We start from the raw sequence: 15344 nt of genomic DNA, 5'->3' as shown, positions 1-15344 counted from the left end.
GTGTACTAAGCAATAGGACTGGGCTGCTCTGAAGCTAGGACCATCAGACAGTGGGAAGGAAAGGGCTTTTTTGAAGCCACTAAATGAGGACTGTGCAGATTCTATATCTTACTGCAGCTCCATTGAACTTACTCCAGTCATACGCCAGTCCCAGAGCTGCACTATTATACACCCAGAAACAGGCAGGTCCTCGTGGCAGGCACTGCTGGCCCAAGCACATGAATGACAAATGCCCCCGGTGACTATGGGGGCACAGCAGTGGTGGGAGTGTGGCAGTGGTAAGTGGGAGCTCCTGTAGACGTCGCCAGTGCTGTTGGCAGTGGGGTGGTGGTGGGGGTGGCAAGCACCAGCCAGGGGTCAGCGACTACCCGCAGATGCTGCCGGCGGTGTCAGCAGCAGGGTGGCAAAAGGCGACTGCCCGCAGGCACCGCCAACAGTGTCAGTGGCACTTTTTTGTAGGGGGTGCATTGCCACACTCAGGGGGTGCGTGTACACCCCCAACGCGTTGCCCCTACTCAAGCATGTACAAAACCATTGCTGTTGTAGAAATGGCAAATACAGATTTTTGTGGTTATTGCCAGTCATCACCTTGGCCAACTTACTTAGCCCAGAGCTGTCCAACTGGTGGTCCATGAGGGGCCAACATGAGGCCTGCAGGCCCTGGCAGCTACCTCTCCTGCTGTTGCATGGAAGAGCAAGGCTCAGGGGTGTGCACCACCTCGGCAGCCCATGCAGTGTGGGGCAGAGTAGAGTGAGGAGGCCACATGCCACCAAGCACAGTCCACACAGTAAGGGAGTTCCCAGAGGAGCTGACCCCACACTGTGTAGCCTGCGTGGTGTGCAGCCTGATGTGCATGCTGGCACTACATGTGGCCCCTAGCTGCTTCAAAGTTGAACAACACTGTTGTCCTGTGGACCATTATTTTTCTTCTCCCTTCTAACCTCTTCAGCCATAGGCTCCATGAGGCAGGAAGCCCATAAAGCCATTAGAGAACCCCATAAAGCCACAGATGCTACCATCCACAAGCAATGACAATGACAGTTTTCTGCTCACATTCATGAAGGGAAAAAGTCCATGATCCTTGGACGTTTGGTTCAACTCACCCGTAGTGTTGTAATCATGGAGGGGTCTCGGAGACGGCCATCTTCATCTTTAAGATTATAGCCCTCTGGTCTTTTATCTCGTTCACTAACTTTCCATAGCTTCACAGTTTTATCTGATAGAGCAAATGAGAAGAGGATACAGTTATGCCTGACTGAACAGGTTTCCTAAAGAGGATTTCTGATAGAAATATTGATGTCACAAAAATTGGTTTAAATGTAAAAAGCCTATTTCCAGATCTTTGGCTTATTTGAAAGAGCTTTAACATGTAAAACGTCATCTTTAAAAGAAAAAAGGATCATATCATACTGCATATAAACACTTAAGTATTTTTACATGAACATTTGGTTTCCTTATGGAGCTAAGACCAGGGCTTCCCAGTTCAGTGGCCAGGGGCTGCACTGTGAGGATACATGGTGCCAGGCCTACATTGGTGTGGGCTTCTAGGTACTCCCCTGCTACCCTAGGCCTGTAGGTTCCCTCTAACTCCACTGCACTGGGCGCAGGGGCCCCAACTCCATCTTTGGCTCCTTGGATGCAGGCTTCCCTGCTGCACTGCACCGCACCAGCACCAACACACCATGCCATGGATTTCCCTGGCACTGGGGGCTGTTCAGCACTGCTCCAGCCCTTCACATGGGGCGGAGCAGGAAGCAAAACCAGAGGGAGGGGTTGTTCAGTGCCTCCTGCTGCTGCTTCTGCAGCCCGAGCACTGGGGAAGAGTGCAAACCTGTTGGAGATCCAGGGGGCTGAAAACTAACCCCTCAGGTCACAGGCCTTCAGTTGGACATCCCTGAATTAGGCAACTGCCAATGGTTTATTACAAGCTTAAGAAGATTGTCAAGCTAAAACAATCTGATTAATGGACAAATTATTTGACAAGTGATTTTCCAGGGCTCAGCTGCAGAGATTACAGCCTAGGGTCACATGGATCAGCATGTGGAATTTGGGATTTATCTTATACCTGCCACTAGAAACTCTACTATGGATGCTAGCCACAAGAGGACAGAGGGTTTTGACACTGCTCTGAGATTAAGTTTAACATCAGATTTTAGATCTCCCCCCCCAGTTGACCCAACCCCCACAGAGCTTTATTCCCCTGCTGATCCATCTATCTCTCTAGCAGAAAAGTTAATTGACTGAGGACCTCAGAGCTGGGAGTTTTCCCTTGGATAACAGCCATACAGCCTAAGTACTTTCTGGTATGATTTCCAAATTAAATTAGTTCAAATGCTCACAAAATTGAAAGTGTGATAAATTCTGTGGATGTACCACATTTCCTTATATTGTCCTTACTGGTTAATTTGTTTCTTTAAAAAAAAACTTATAATCCTATTACTACAAACACCCAGTACTAAGTAGCAAATCACAGAGAGTTACAGTCAGAAAATATCATTAAAAGAATCTATTCTGACTTCCGAGCCAACACAGGACATTTTTGCTCAGCAATTCCTGCACTGAATCCAATTGTCCTCTTACCAAAAGGGAGAGAGAGAGAGAGAGAGAATAATATTCACGAGAGCTGTATCTACCCACTCTCTGAATAATTATAGCAGCCACTAGAATAATCATTTACAGCAATGCTTGTGCAGTATCTGGACACCAATGTTTAGAGAACAAACAGTGCTCATTTGTGCATGAACTTTAAAAAACCTTGAATATAATGCATGTCAGGTTAAATGAGTTTTGTTTTTTGTCCATCGATGGGATATAATTCAAGCAGGAAATCCAGCAAGTACTATAATGAGATATATGGTAATAAGCGATTCAAAGTTACATATGAGCTAACTGTTTCATCTGAACTTTGAATGAGACAGATTGCACAGATTACAAAAATAGTCACAAGAACACCCCCAGATTGAAGTAAATCACATCTATAATTTACTCAAATGTCAGTTTTGACTTCCTTCTTCCACCGCCGTGAATAGAACTGACATTTATGATTGACTGAGAATCCAATCTAAATTCTCCTACTGCCACATTCCCTTGGCTTTATCACATGCTGGCATCCCATTTATCCTGTGCCATGAAGCCTTTTAGGTGAGAGCGCCCTAGGAACATGTGGTCTTTATTCTGACTAATGGTGTTTTCTTTTCCCTCTCCTGGCAGAGATTCTATCTGCAGTTCATCATCACTTCCAACAGCTTTTAAGCACAATCTTATCATTCATCTTAATTTTCTAATTTACGCTGTAATTCCAATTGACTGCCATTAATTTTGTTTTTATTAACCCATTTGACTTCAGGGGGTTTCAACGTATAATGTTAGTTTAACAGCAAGAACAAAAAGAAACAGAATAACATGGGAATATTTTAAAAAAGAATCATTTTGGTATCCTGGTAGCATATGAAGCACCATCCCAAATGGAAAGATAATATCCCTGTTAATCAAAAAACTATTTAAAAACTCAATTAACAGAACATTATACTCTATAATTAATCTTCATTCCATTTCAATGATTCTCCCCCCAAATGAGTTTAATAAGTCTTTGAATTTTATTAAAATGATCAATAGAGTAAATTCTATAATACAAAGTAAGTTGGTGATGGGAGATAATTAGACCCCTCCTTTTCCCCTGAAGTAATTAAGTCACATCCATCTTAAAGTCCCATTCATCCCAAGTAATATCCCTGGATCCTCCTGATATTTATCTGAACATAACATGAAGCTGCTCAGCTGAATGCAGCTGCAAATTGAAACAAATCAGCTGTAGTTTTTCTTTAAGAATAGAAAGATCAAGGATCCAAAAATATAATCATCACAAATAGGGAGAAAAGAAACTCCCTGTTAAGAGGTGAATGAACAGCTGTGAACTGACTGCAAAACCCTGTGTGCTGGATATACACTCAAAACACGCAATAGCAAGTTCTGGCTGGGCTCCTGTTTCCCCTTTTTAAATGAGTGTTTTACAATGGACGGATTCTGGATTTTCTATATGAGACTGTACCAGAAGAAATATTTTCCTAAGTATGAGTCGCTTCAAGCCATAGGCACCACCGTATTGATAATCCCTCTGACAGGTCCCCAGGGGTGAGTAAGGAAAGAGAAAATGCATCCAGAAACAGACAAATGGTCTACAGGGGTTCTGCTCTGGTTTGGTTTGTTGTTCGTCTTTAAGCTCTTCTGCCCCGCAGGTTAAAAGAGGGCTGGGATTGGGATACTGTGCCTGTCCACAGGCCAGATTCTGATATCAGGCATACCAGTAAAAACCCAGAGTAAGGACTCTAATACCACTGAGACCAGAATGTGGCCTTTTGAATGAAACTAATTCCCATCCTGCATATCCCACGATCACTTAAATCAGGCTTCTTGAGCTCCTCTTGTTTTACAGGTCTGCTTTATGTGGATATGAAGGGCATGATCTTGAGGTATGTTGTACCACTGTGGCTCTAGCTGACGTCAGCGAGACCTACATGTGCACAGCCTCTCTCAGGTAATGGTTGTACTATTTTAGGTAACTCACTTTCTCCAGAATCCCAAGGTCACTTGGGGTCAGATTCTGAACCCTTCATTCTTGAAGGATGTTATTACAATGGGGCCATTCCAGGCTGAGCAAGGGCTGCAATATGTGGCCCCTTTGATTTAAATTACCCCCCAAAAAAGATGCAAATGGTTCTCTTGAGGGCAATAGTTCCTATTACACCTGAGCACTTACATCATGGGCAAAAGACTGTTTTGAAGGAAATGGGAGTGACATACCTAAATGCAAGGCTCCTGGCCCAGACAACCAACACAAATAGTAGGTTTGACTCAGTATTAATTTAGTTTTTGATAGTCAGGGATCCAGGTTTTCCAATCCTTTAAAAGAGAAAAATGTGGGAAACCGCAGGTTACCCCTTGTAGGCTGGCAGCCTGCAAGGGGCTGCCTGGGGCTGGGGGGAGCGGGCGAGGGCAACTGGAGGCAGGGGGTGCCACATGCATGTGCATGCACACATGCATGTGCCAGCCAAGCAGCGGTGGAGAGCAGCTCCTGCAGCTCTGTCCAGGTAAGTCTGTGGGAGTGGGGGAGAGGGGCACAGGTGACATGGGGAGGCAGGGAAGCACAGGCGGTGCAGCGGAGGGGTGAGGAGGCCAAGATGATGCGGCAGGGGGAGGGTACATGCCTTTTGAGATTTCTGTGCCCACAGCGGGGCACAGGGCTGCAGTCAAGCAGGAGGAAGTGACATGCTGCCATGGTCATCAAGGTGAGGTGCAGCAATGCGGAGTTGTACCCCTGCTACTGCTGGGTGGTCAGGGAGCACCTCAGCTTGGCAGCCATAGTGGTGCAGTGCTTCCTCCTGCACCAGGTCCTGCCTGCTGGGCCATGGAGGCAGCTCCTGTCTGGTGCTGGTCCAGCCCGGCTGCAGCCTCGCACCCTGCTGTGGGCACAGAAATCTTGGTGGCACATGGACCCCCCCACAATGTTGCCTATGTCCACACTCCACCCGCCCCACACTCCCACCCCATTGCCCACACACTGTGGGGCTGGGAGTGAGAGGCAGTGGCATGGCTGGGGGGCTGTGGCTTGGGAGTGAGGGGCAATGGCATGGGCAGAGGAAGAGCACTGGCATATCAGGGCTGCTCAGTGCCACAAAGCCCTGGGGGGACAGCTGCAGGTGAACGAAGGAGGCAGGGGGAGCTCTGATTTTGTATGATTAATAAACAAAATCAAATGCCAAAATATATAGGTATTTAGAATTTATTTTATTATAATGATTGAGGCACTGGTAGGCTTCCAAATTGCTTTAAAAAAATAAAATTTGTGTTCAACTGATACGTGCACATATATATACACATATATAGGCAGTTCTCAGACTTACAACACAATTGGTTCCTGAAACCTGTGTCTTAAGTTGAAACACTGTAACTCAGAACCAATTTTCCCATAGGAAACAATGTTATAAATGGGGGATTGGCTCCTGAACCAAGGCCTAATACCCCATTTTCACCAAAAATGATGTAGAATTGTGTACTCAATCAATTATAGATGAGTAATATAGCTACATTAACGTATTTATATTGTAAATAGCAATCATATTGATTTGGAAGGACTTCGTTGAGGTGGCTTTGCTGGACTTTTTGAAGGGCTCTTGGCTGGAGTCTTTTCAGGAGTCTTGGCTGCAGGTTTTTCTGGAGTCTTGTCTGCTTTCTTAAAGAAAGTGTTCAAGGGAGTATGGACAGATGTTCTCCAGGGAGATGGGCAACACAGTAAACTCTTTCACTGGCATGGCATTGAATCAAGTGTCATAAAGTTGAAACTGATGTCAGAAAGTTGAAACTGGGTGTCAATTTATAAACGTTGTAAGTGTGAAACGTTGCAACTCAAAATGTAAGTTGAGGACTGCCTGTATACACACATATATACATATACATATGTGTTTCATTTTATAATTGTGGAAAAACATGGATTATGAGGCGTTTTAAAATCGGAGAATTTGGGATTTTTAAACAGAGAAAACCAGGATCCATGTTGATCACTGACAAAAACAGATACAAAGTAGAACTATGGTGAACCTTGGTTACTGATCTCAGATTTCTCTTTCTATTTCTCTGTACAAATTGTTCTCTAGAATCTCTGGGTTGAAAGGCCCTCTAGCCGTCATCCTGCGAAATGCTGAGCACTTCTATTTTTCAATGAAACTTCAAAAGTTGTTACCTATGCTCCAAACCTCCCAGAATCAAGTCCTAAATTTTCTTTTCTGTTGGTCAAAATGAAGAACTGGAAAACAAGAAAACTGGTTTCTAAATTTCATGTCTGTCCCTGCATCGCTGTGTGACACCAGCCAATGCTCCTTCCTTCAATTCTGCCATCTGTAAAATGGGAATAATAGTTGTCTCTCTCTGGGATTGTGTGAATTGATTTTTTCCCCACTAGCAATAGCCTCTGGGACCCAAGGAGGAAAGACAAAAATGATCTTTCATTATAATAATACATACCATTGGTGGAAAGAAGGAAGTAGGCTGCATTTTGCTGAGGGAGCCATCGTATCTTATTGATCTTCTCCTCTATCTCTAAACTCTTCAGGTAATCGAACTCGGGTTCATGGCTCTGGAATGTGCTGTAAACATTGTATTCTCCCCTTCGATGGGGCTGATTTTTACTCTGTGGGAGAGAAGGGAAAAAATACTTATATAGATATAGATATAAGGCAGAGAAAGAGAGAGGACGAGCAAATTTTCTATCGATTCTTTTGTTCTCCAAGGATTGTTAAAAGACAGTGAATGTCTGATTACGTTGACGTGTTACAGTTTAGATATCAAAGCCGACACAAGAGATCTTTCCCACACAATGTATTCTCCTCATGTGTCAGTTTTCCTGCATGCTGATGATATGAAGCAGGAAATGCTGCCTTTGTGTTGTTTTGTTTCAAGAATGAATGAAGTCCTCTCTATCATTTATCTCCAAGACAAATTTGTGAGGCAAGATAATGGTTCAGATAGAGGACCAAGTCCCGTTTGACTCCCTCACACAAACAGCCCTATAGAAACCACTGGGATTACTGTGCTGACGTAAGGCAAGCAGAATTACAAATATTGAGCATAAATAGCTGTGTAAGACTGAATCCTGTACAAGACTGCTCAGTGTAAAGTCCTGCCAGGTGCTGAAAATCCTGGGAAGTACTGGGTATTCACTGACATCAGAGAAATGCATAGGTGTTCAGCACCTTGCAGTATACATAGAAACAATTTTGAGAGCAAGACGATGTTTATACATCTCTTTGGACTATAAAATTTGTCATGGCTAAACCTCAGAGATCCCACTCCACCTTAAGACAGTACATTTACAAGAGGGAGATTTAATACCATTCCAGATCAGACTGTGAAGTACACATGAGATGTGCCAGACCAATTAACATCAGACAGCCTTGGAAGCAGAGAGGAAAAAAAATTCCCGGTCATGGGGGGAAGGACTGTGACAGTTTTCATTTGCCAACTACATTTTGTGCTTCTTGGATCAAGAGCGTGTACAGGGATCTTTAATTTTGGCTAAATATCTGGTGCAAATGTGGGTTCCCGGAAATTAATGACAAATACTACATAGCTACTTAAAAGCTATCAATGAGGCCTTTATCTAAAGAAAGGTATGTGCCAGTGCTAACCTATTATTTTGATCTGTTTGTGCTTTGAACAGATGTATTTATTGGAAATGATTTATGAGAAATTTTAGTGCTCCTAACAGTGCAAGTCCAGTGCCTGCCCCAAGGCTGAGAGCATACTACAGTGGAGGCAGACCCTAAGCAAACTCCACCCGTCATCCCAGCTCTGCAAATGTATCCTAAGTCTTCATCTATAGCAAAAGTAACTCTTGTGGGGAGTCATGGCCAATGGAACCAAATTATGATGAGTCTCTTGGCACACACTAGGCTAAGACCAGCAAACTCAGTTCACAGGTGAGCTAGATTGTGAATTTAGGTCCTGGAGAAGGAAAACTGGTGTGCACGGTCCTCTTGCACTGCTCTGCATCCCTCCCTTAGGGCGTAATGTGGTCAGTATCTCTGGGCACGTTACACATTCACTTCATGAAATTTCCTCTGAATGTCACTTCAGGAGGCCAAAGAAAAAGGTGTTGTCCCACTCTAACTGCTTTTCTTTGGGTCATTTTCTGTGATTTCCTGCTTGCCTGATCTGCACCCTCCCAACCCACTGGGAGGAATAGGAAGGCCAGAGCAGGAGCAAGTAGACCGGCATTTGGTTATGTTGCTGGATACTAGTGGAAATACTGCCAGACAGAGTGGGAATCACGCCACATAAAGCAGCTGATCTTCGTTGCCCACACTCACATCCTTCCCGTTTCTATCTCACTGAGCCCCAACCACGCATAACTGACAGAGAGGGACTGGCCATGCCAGAGTCAGTGCTTTGCCCCAAGAGAGTTTTCTGCCCCATTGGGTTTTTTCCCCATGTCCCTCCTCACCTCAAAGCAATGGGGAGGAGAGAAGAGGAGTTTAAGGCCTTATATACTTTATTGGTGTTGTGGTTAGGGGACAAAACAAAAAGGAAATGGCAAATATCACTTCAAAATACCTATGGGCTCTTGAAACATGTATGAAGTTGTAAGGCTGTGCTGTAATCTCATACAAGTGCCAATCAGGTGCACCGCCACTGACAGGTATGGCTTTATATCAATAACACAGAAGAAAACCGAGATCAGAAGGAAGCCTATGATGTTTACAGAAATCTAACATGTCAATGCAAATAGGCGCAAAATCAAAGCAAGGCTGTGAACACAAGAAGCTTCGTGAACTTGCCAAAATTGCATGAAAGGAACAAGGTTCAAAGAGCATCACTTAGTTTGGCAAAATGAAACAATTAGGGCCACCAGAGTTTCTAATGCTGCAGCTTGATCCATTTTAATTCAGGTTCCGATGAAAGAAAAAAAGGATGCAGAAAATGCAATATTTGAAAGGTGCCATATGAGATGGAATCTGGTCCTGTTTATGTTAATGGCCCGTCTGTGGTTCGGAGTTTGCTAGGAGAGAACGGAGGTTAAGAGTGACACATAAGGATTAGGAAACAGCAGGAAATTTCTCTTAAAAGGATAAAATGGGCATTTTGCATTCACCAGCACTTACCTCCTGCTCACGTTGAAATATTACAACCCGACCCCCCTTGTCCCCTGTCGCTAGTAATTCTCCTGTGTGGTTGAATTCTACTGTAGAGATAATGTCAGCTGAAAAGAAGAAGACAAAGGCAATTTAAGTAACTGCAAAGACTGGCTTTTCATAGGCAACTAAAAGGCACCAATCCCTGTTCAGTTAAGGCAACATATATTGTCAATGCTTTGTCTTCCCAATAAAATTTCCAGAGTCCTTATATTATTTTCTGTTGTCCACAAGCATCACAGAATTTCAGAACACAATACACTGAGAATGGGGCATAAAACTAACACCTGAAATAAGCACTGAATTTCCAGGTCATTAAACACTAGATTCCCATCTGGATATTTTGTGTCTCCATTGTGGTGTGGCCCAAATCAACACACGCCACAAATTCTGGGAAAGTTTAGCTCTGGAGTCATATACAGACCTTGGGCTTCTGTCCATTTCTACTATTTACACGCAAGAAAGAGCTGCCCAAGTATTCTTTGTAGGCAAAGGCAAGTTTCATTTCTGTCCTTGCTAAATAGACATATTTTCTTTCCTTGGCTATCTCCGCTTCCCTCTGGGGGACCAATGTGTGTTTCCACCTCTGCAGAGTCAAAACAGATATAATCCAGGGGAACTGGCTGGGCATGACCACTGTCTCCCTTTCAAGCCCTCACAGCAAACAGCCTTAGACCCCTTTTTCACTAGAGAGCCCCATTTTATATGTAAGACTAAGGAAACAAAACCAAACAACCTCTCCTCCCATGTCCCACTGCAAGTGCCTCCACTCCAAAGCCATGTAGCCCCCAACCCTCCTCTCAGATTGTTCCCTTAGACTGCACTGTCAGGAAGTCTGTGGACAAGGAAACAGGATCAACACTATAACGAGGTGAAGGGGACAAGCAGATGAGAAACGAGGAAATAGACAGGAACCTTTGGTTTAAAAGGGGGTAACCCTATGGGAATGCTACACTTGAAAGGTTTTCCCCAGTGGTGTTTACCCCTGGGGCAAAACAGGCAGGAGAACTGCTGATGATTGGGTTTATTAGGCTTACTTTGAGAAAAATGTCAGGGGTTAATTCTACTGCAATTATTGCTCTACTGGCGCTCACTAGTTGTTTCCGAGTGCAGCATTCAGCAAATGCAAAGCAATGTAGGGGGGGAAAGGAACGTGGCTCCTCAAACACAGCAGTACTGCTGGCTAAAAGGATTGATTTGAAATTGGAAAGCACTTAGTTTTAGCATCCAGATCATGTGTGGTAAGACTGGAACATGAATTTCTCTTTTCATCCTTCATTTATGTAATCTCTCTGTGTCTATGTACATACATATGCATGGCGCACATATACTCTTCCCCCTCCTAAACACATACACTTACACCCTACTTGTGTATATATGCATGTACACAGTGCATAGACACACTCAGACACCGTCTGAATGCTTAGAGGTTAAATATAGGTTTAAATGCTGTTCTGAATAAGGATATATTTCTGAACCTTTTGAATAGACTGTAAATACCATAATGGCTTCTCTCATTTTTTTAAATGTATGTTTATGGGAAAAAAGAAAAAACATCTAAAATAAATGAGTCAGCACTGAATTGGACCCCCTACATTTTTAATACTCTATCTCAATGTATATAAGGAAGCTGGTGCATGGATGAGAGAGAGAGAGAGAGGGAGATTTGCTGCAAATGCTGGTTATTGTCTACATTTGTTACAATATGAATGAAGATCCCACCCAGCAAAAATTAACCCTCCCCCCAGCAAGTCCTGGAAAACTGTTTTGAAAGCTACTATAACAGGATGCCTGACTCCTGAGTCTGTTTTCCCTGTCCATGGTTCTTGCTTCCTCCATCATGTTAACATGGTGCTCAGTGATCCCAAGTTGCATTAGTCTTTCCTTTACTCTTTTTCTCAAACTGGTACCTTTACATCCTCAAACTGCATCTGTCCTTTTCCAGTCAGTAGGCCTAATTCTTCCAGACTGTGAAACCTCAGTGCCAAAGACAGAAAAAAAATTGTCCCATTCTAAACAACATTGGTGTTATTTACCCATTTTGCTAGAGTCTGATGGTCATTTTTCCTCATCTTCTGCCTCGATCCAACTGTTGCCCATTGACCTAACCTTATCCTGGGAAGTGAGGACTTCCTACACTCTCATTTCTAATGCTCCTCTTGGCTGGGTGGCAAGGGATGATTCTTCTCCCCAGACAGCATAATGTTCATATCTGCCATGTATTAAAGCTCCTACTGGTGTACACCGAAAACAGTCAGTCTAGGATGCCCTTCCCTATTCATCCCCAAAAAACATGTTCTTACAAAAGCTAGTGACATTCTGCTTCACAGGGACCTGCAAATTTGCAGTAGCTCTAACTCATGTGCTTTGCCCAAAACTGTCATTAGGTAGTGTCTAACTATACGTTAATAGCTTAATCTGGATTGAAGGCAGGAGGTATTTTGAGATCAGAGAACAGTCATTGTTACCATCAGTCTCAGAGTAACTTCACTATCCCAACCTCTTACAAATGGCCCATGGACAAAGGTCAAGTTTGGTATTGCACCCGGTCACAATAGGCAGTCCCGATAGACTCACCAGTTAACATCATAACTTCTGCCTCTCACACTTTGTGTTACATTCTCCTGTGCCCCCTCCCTCCCAGATATGAAGAGAGATCTGAACATTATTAATGCAGGGAAGACTATGATCTTTGAGTAACAATCAGGAAAATTGCCTTCCAGGATGGAACGAGACTGGGCACACATGGCCATCTACAATTTATTCATAGTGTCCATTGCTTTATGTCTTCAAAGGGACATCTCTGTTCACTCTTTAGATCCAATCTCTCCCTGAAAATGTGCAAGGAGCCCACCATGTCTGCTGAGCTGTGAAAATCCAGATGGCAGCAGGCAGGTGAGTAATGAACTCCATGCTGCTTCTATTAATATTCGCACATCTTCCTCACATTGCCCCATCTCTCCAACATTAAGCATATTTGTAATGACATGTGAACGCGTTCTGAAGTTTGTCTTAATTCATTTATAACATTTGGTTGCTGTGAACAGATTTAGGGAGACAATTTCATTGCAGACAGAGACAGCTCTGCAAGCAAAGAAACCCAAGAGGATTAATGGTAAACACCCCATCCCTGTGAACAAACAGAAATGTCATGTGTGGCAGGGAGGTTGGACTGGGCTATCACTGAACTGGAAAGCTCTAAGGTGAAGCACTTCTATTCCATCACATGGAGCCCTTCTGCTTCAGATAGGATTTGCATGTAGTAAAATCTGCCAGAAAGGTTTTAGCCATCTGCCACTAACTTTCACAAAAAGGGCTGAACAACTGTGTAGAAGGGCCAAATATTCCTCTCAGTTACACCAATCTAAAGCCAGGCTAACTCCACTGAAGTTGTTAGATAAAAACAACATTTATTGTGAGCATTACCCCTTCCTAGTAAAACATTTCATGAATAGATTCCAATTTCCTTCAAATGCGTCTGCTATTCCTATCGTGAATGCCTCAGATAAATCATTAGAGCCTGTGGGCTGCTGGCCAATTATTATCTCCATTTCACAGATGAGGAACTGAGGGACAGAGAGAGATTTAGACCTAATCTGCACGTATTTTATGTAGTATAACTATGTGAGCAAGGGTGGGAGATTGTTCGCCAATACAATACCTAACAATACAATAACTTGCTGCAGTTACACAGGTGTAAAAATGCCTTTTCCTAGTGTAACTTACTCCCTGTCCCCCATAGGAAAAGCTATATGAAATCCTTATCCCAGTATAATTGTGTCTGACTTATAAGAGTTGTAACCACTTCATTCTAAAATAGTTGAAGGAGCAGAACTTAAAATTCACAACTATAAAACATATATCCCAAGACAAATTTAGTACCTAATGCCCCAAAATTTTAGGTGTTCATACTGGAGTTTTGTCCACATCCACTCTAGAAAGTTGTGTGCAGACAAGCACATTAGTGCAAATTAATCAGTGGGAGTTAGACACCGATATACCTTTAAGAACCTAGGCCGTTGTCAAAGAGGAAGCCTGTGGAAGAACCAGAAACTGAATCCATGTCTCTCAGGCCCAATCCCATGTGTTAATTGCAAAACCACTCTCTCTCCACCCCTGTACACTCCCTGAAACATCTTTTAATAGGACTCTTCCCTGATGATAAATCTGTAATTTATTATCATATTTAACTTTGAGATTGTAAGGGCCTGGATGACTCTAGGAAGGGATAAATATGATACACTGCCTTTGACCTCTAGACCTATAGCTCAAATTAAACCTGGACTGGAAGTGAACAGACTCTTCAGTGACCCATCACTTCTTTTCAGCATGTAGTTTCACCCTGCATGGCACCTTAAACCAAACAATAAATTTACTGCCAGATTACTTGCACATGGGCAACATGACCTCCATGAACTCCCTCTTTAGTGCTTCTCTCATTATTATTACTTAGTTTTGAAAGAAAGAAACCAGAGTCAAGCCTGGTTTGGACTTGTCAAAGATATATGGAGGACCTAGAAGGGAAGAGAGAGGAGCAGTAATGCCAAGAATGTCCAGGCTGCTTGAATCTGTGCAGCAGACTGTGACGCTGATTTACACCACATGTCCTTATCCACCTTTAGGTTACTTTCCATACTATGCCTTGTATAGATGCTAGCAGTTACCAGGAAGTGCAACTGTCCTGGAAAAGTCCGACCTCTCAAGCTTGTCCCTTGGAGATCTAAAAGGGCTATGAAAGTTGAATCAAAGGGGATAAATGAATAACCGTAAATAGTGATGAAGTGATTAATAATGATATAAAAAGTCCGGATTTTTGCCTCTGTCTTGTCTGGGAGGGCTGCTTGCAGATTATGCATTCAGATAAGTGTACTGTGCCCTGCCCGTGGACTGCCTCGTAGCCTCCAACTCTTGCATGTGTAGATAGGGCTGAGAGACCCAAATGATGCAGGCTACAGTTGAACTGGTTAACATTCCCTGTTATCCACAGGCTTTAGTGATGATCCAGCTGGTGTGTATGTGCATGTATCAGTCTCTCATGTGCATTTCTAGCACTAATTCAAGATACTGCCGGAACTGCCCCCACTGCCTTCACAAACTTAAGCATCTAAACAAAACTGCTGCTAAACACCAGCTCTCTGACCTGCCACAATGCTGTTATTTAGCCTTGACTTTATAATAAAGAGGACAGGGATCAATTGTTCTTTACATCCACTGGGATAGGCCAAGAAATAAATGGGCTGGAATTTGTATCCGGAAGATTAGCGTTAGATATTAGCAAGATTTTTCTACCTACAAGGGCAGAGTGGAAGCTTTATAATTGGAAATGTTAAGTGCAGGTTAGATGAGCATTTATTGAAGGTGGTTTAGGTAGAGATTATTTTGGCTGGAGCAAGGGAGTTGAATCAGATAACCTCTTTAGGTCCCTTCCAGCCCTATTGTTCTACCATTTGGAGACCTTTAGCAGCCTCTTGTTTGAGGGGAACCACGTTCAGCAGTGCAGAAGTGAAACACACAAAGCCCCAGTGCACAAAACATCCAGCTTATGCAGTGTGCTTTCCGAACGATGAGATTATTGACATAAAGCTTCTAATTACTTCACAAAAGGACAAAGGAAATGATGCTGCAATTCCAAAGTACAGGGCAGATATTTTTAGAACTCC

At 43.3% G+C, this 15344-nt stretch overlaps 1 protein-coding gene and 1 long non-coding RNA gene across 4 annotated transcripts in view; one reads left to right on the top strand and one right to left on the bottom strand.

Moving 5' to 3' along the window:
- PPP2R2B (protein phosphatase 2 regulatory subunit Bbeta) overlaps positions 1-15344 on the bottom strand; it is a 162654-nt gene that overhangs the window by 63066 nt on the left and 84244 nt on the right. Inside the window, exons 2-4 of the mRNA XM_006028165.3 lie at positions 9655-9752; positions 7019-7184; positions 1105-1217 (exon numbers count right to left, since the gene is read on the bottom strand). Of these exons, the coding sequence (XP_006028227.1) occupies positions 1105-1217; positions 7019-7184; positions 9655-9752 (377 nt within the window). The remainder of the gene's footprint in view (positions 1-1104; positions 1218-7018; positions 7185-9654; positions 9753-15344) is intronic.
- LOC112551017 overlaps positions 1-15344 on the top strand; it is a 199491-nt gene that overhangs the window by 119337 nt on the left and 64810 nt on the right. For all 3 annotated transcript variants that reach the window (XR_003095123.1, XR_003095122.1, XR_003095121.1), the window contains exon 3: positions 12503-12579. This is a non-coding gene — a long non-coding RNA (uncharacterized LOC112551017). The remainder of the gene's footprint in view (positions 1-12502; positions 12580-15344) is intronic.

The sequence above is a fragment of the Alligator sinensis genome, unplaced genomic scaffold (assembly GCF_000455745.1).
Source record: "Alligator sinensis unplaced genomic scaffold, ASM45574v1 scaffold135_1, whole genome shotgun sequence".
NCBI lineage: Eukaryota > Metazoa > Chordata > Crocodylia > Alligatoridae > Alligator > Alligator sinensis.
The sequence above is the reverse complement of the archived record's forward strand: the minus strand, read 5'-3'. Positions and strand labels throughout refer to the sequence as shown.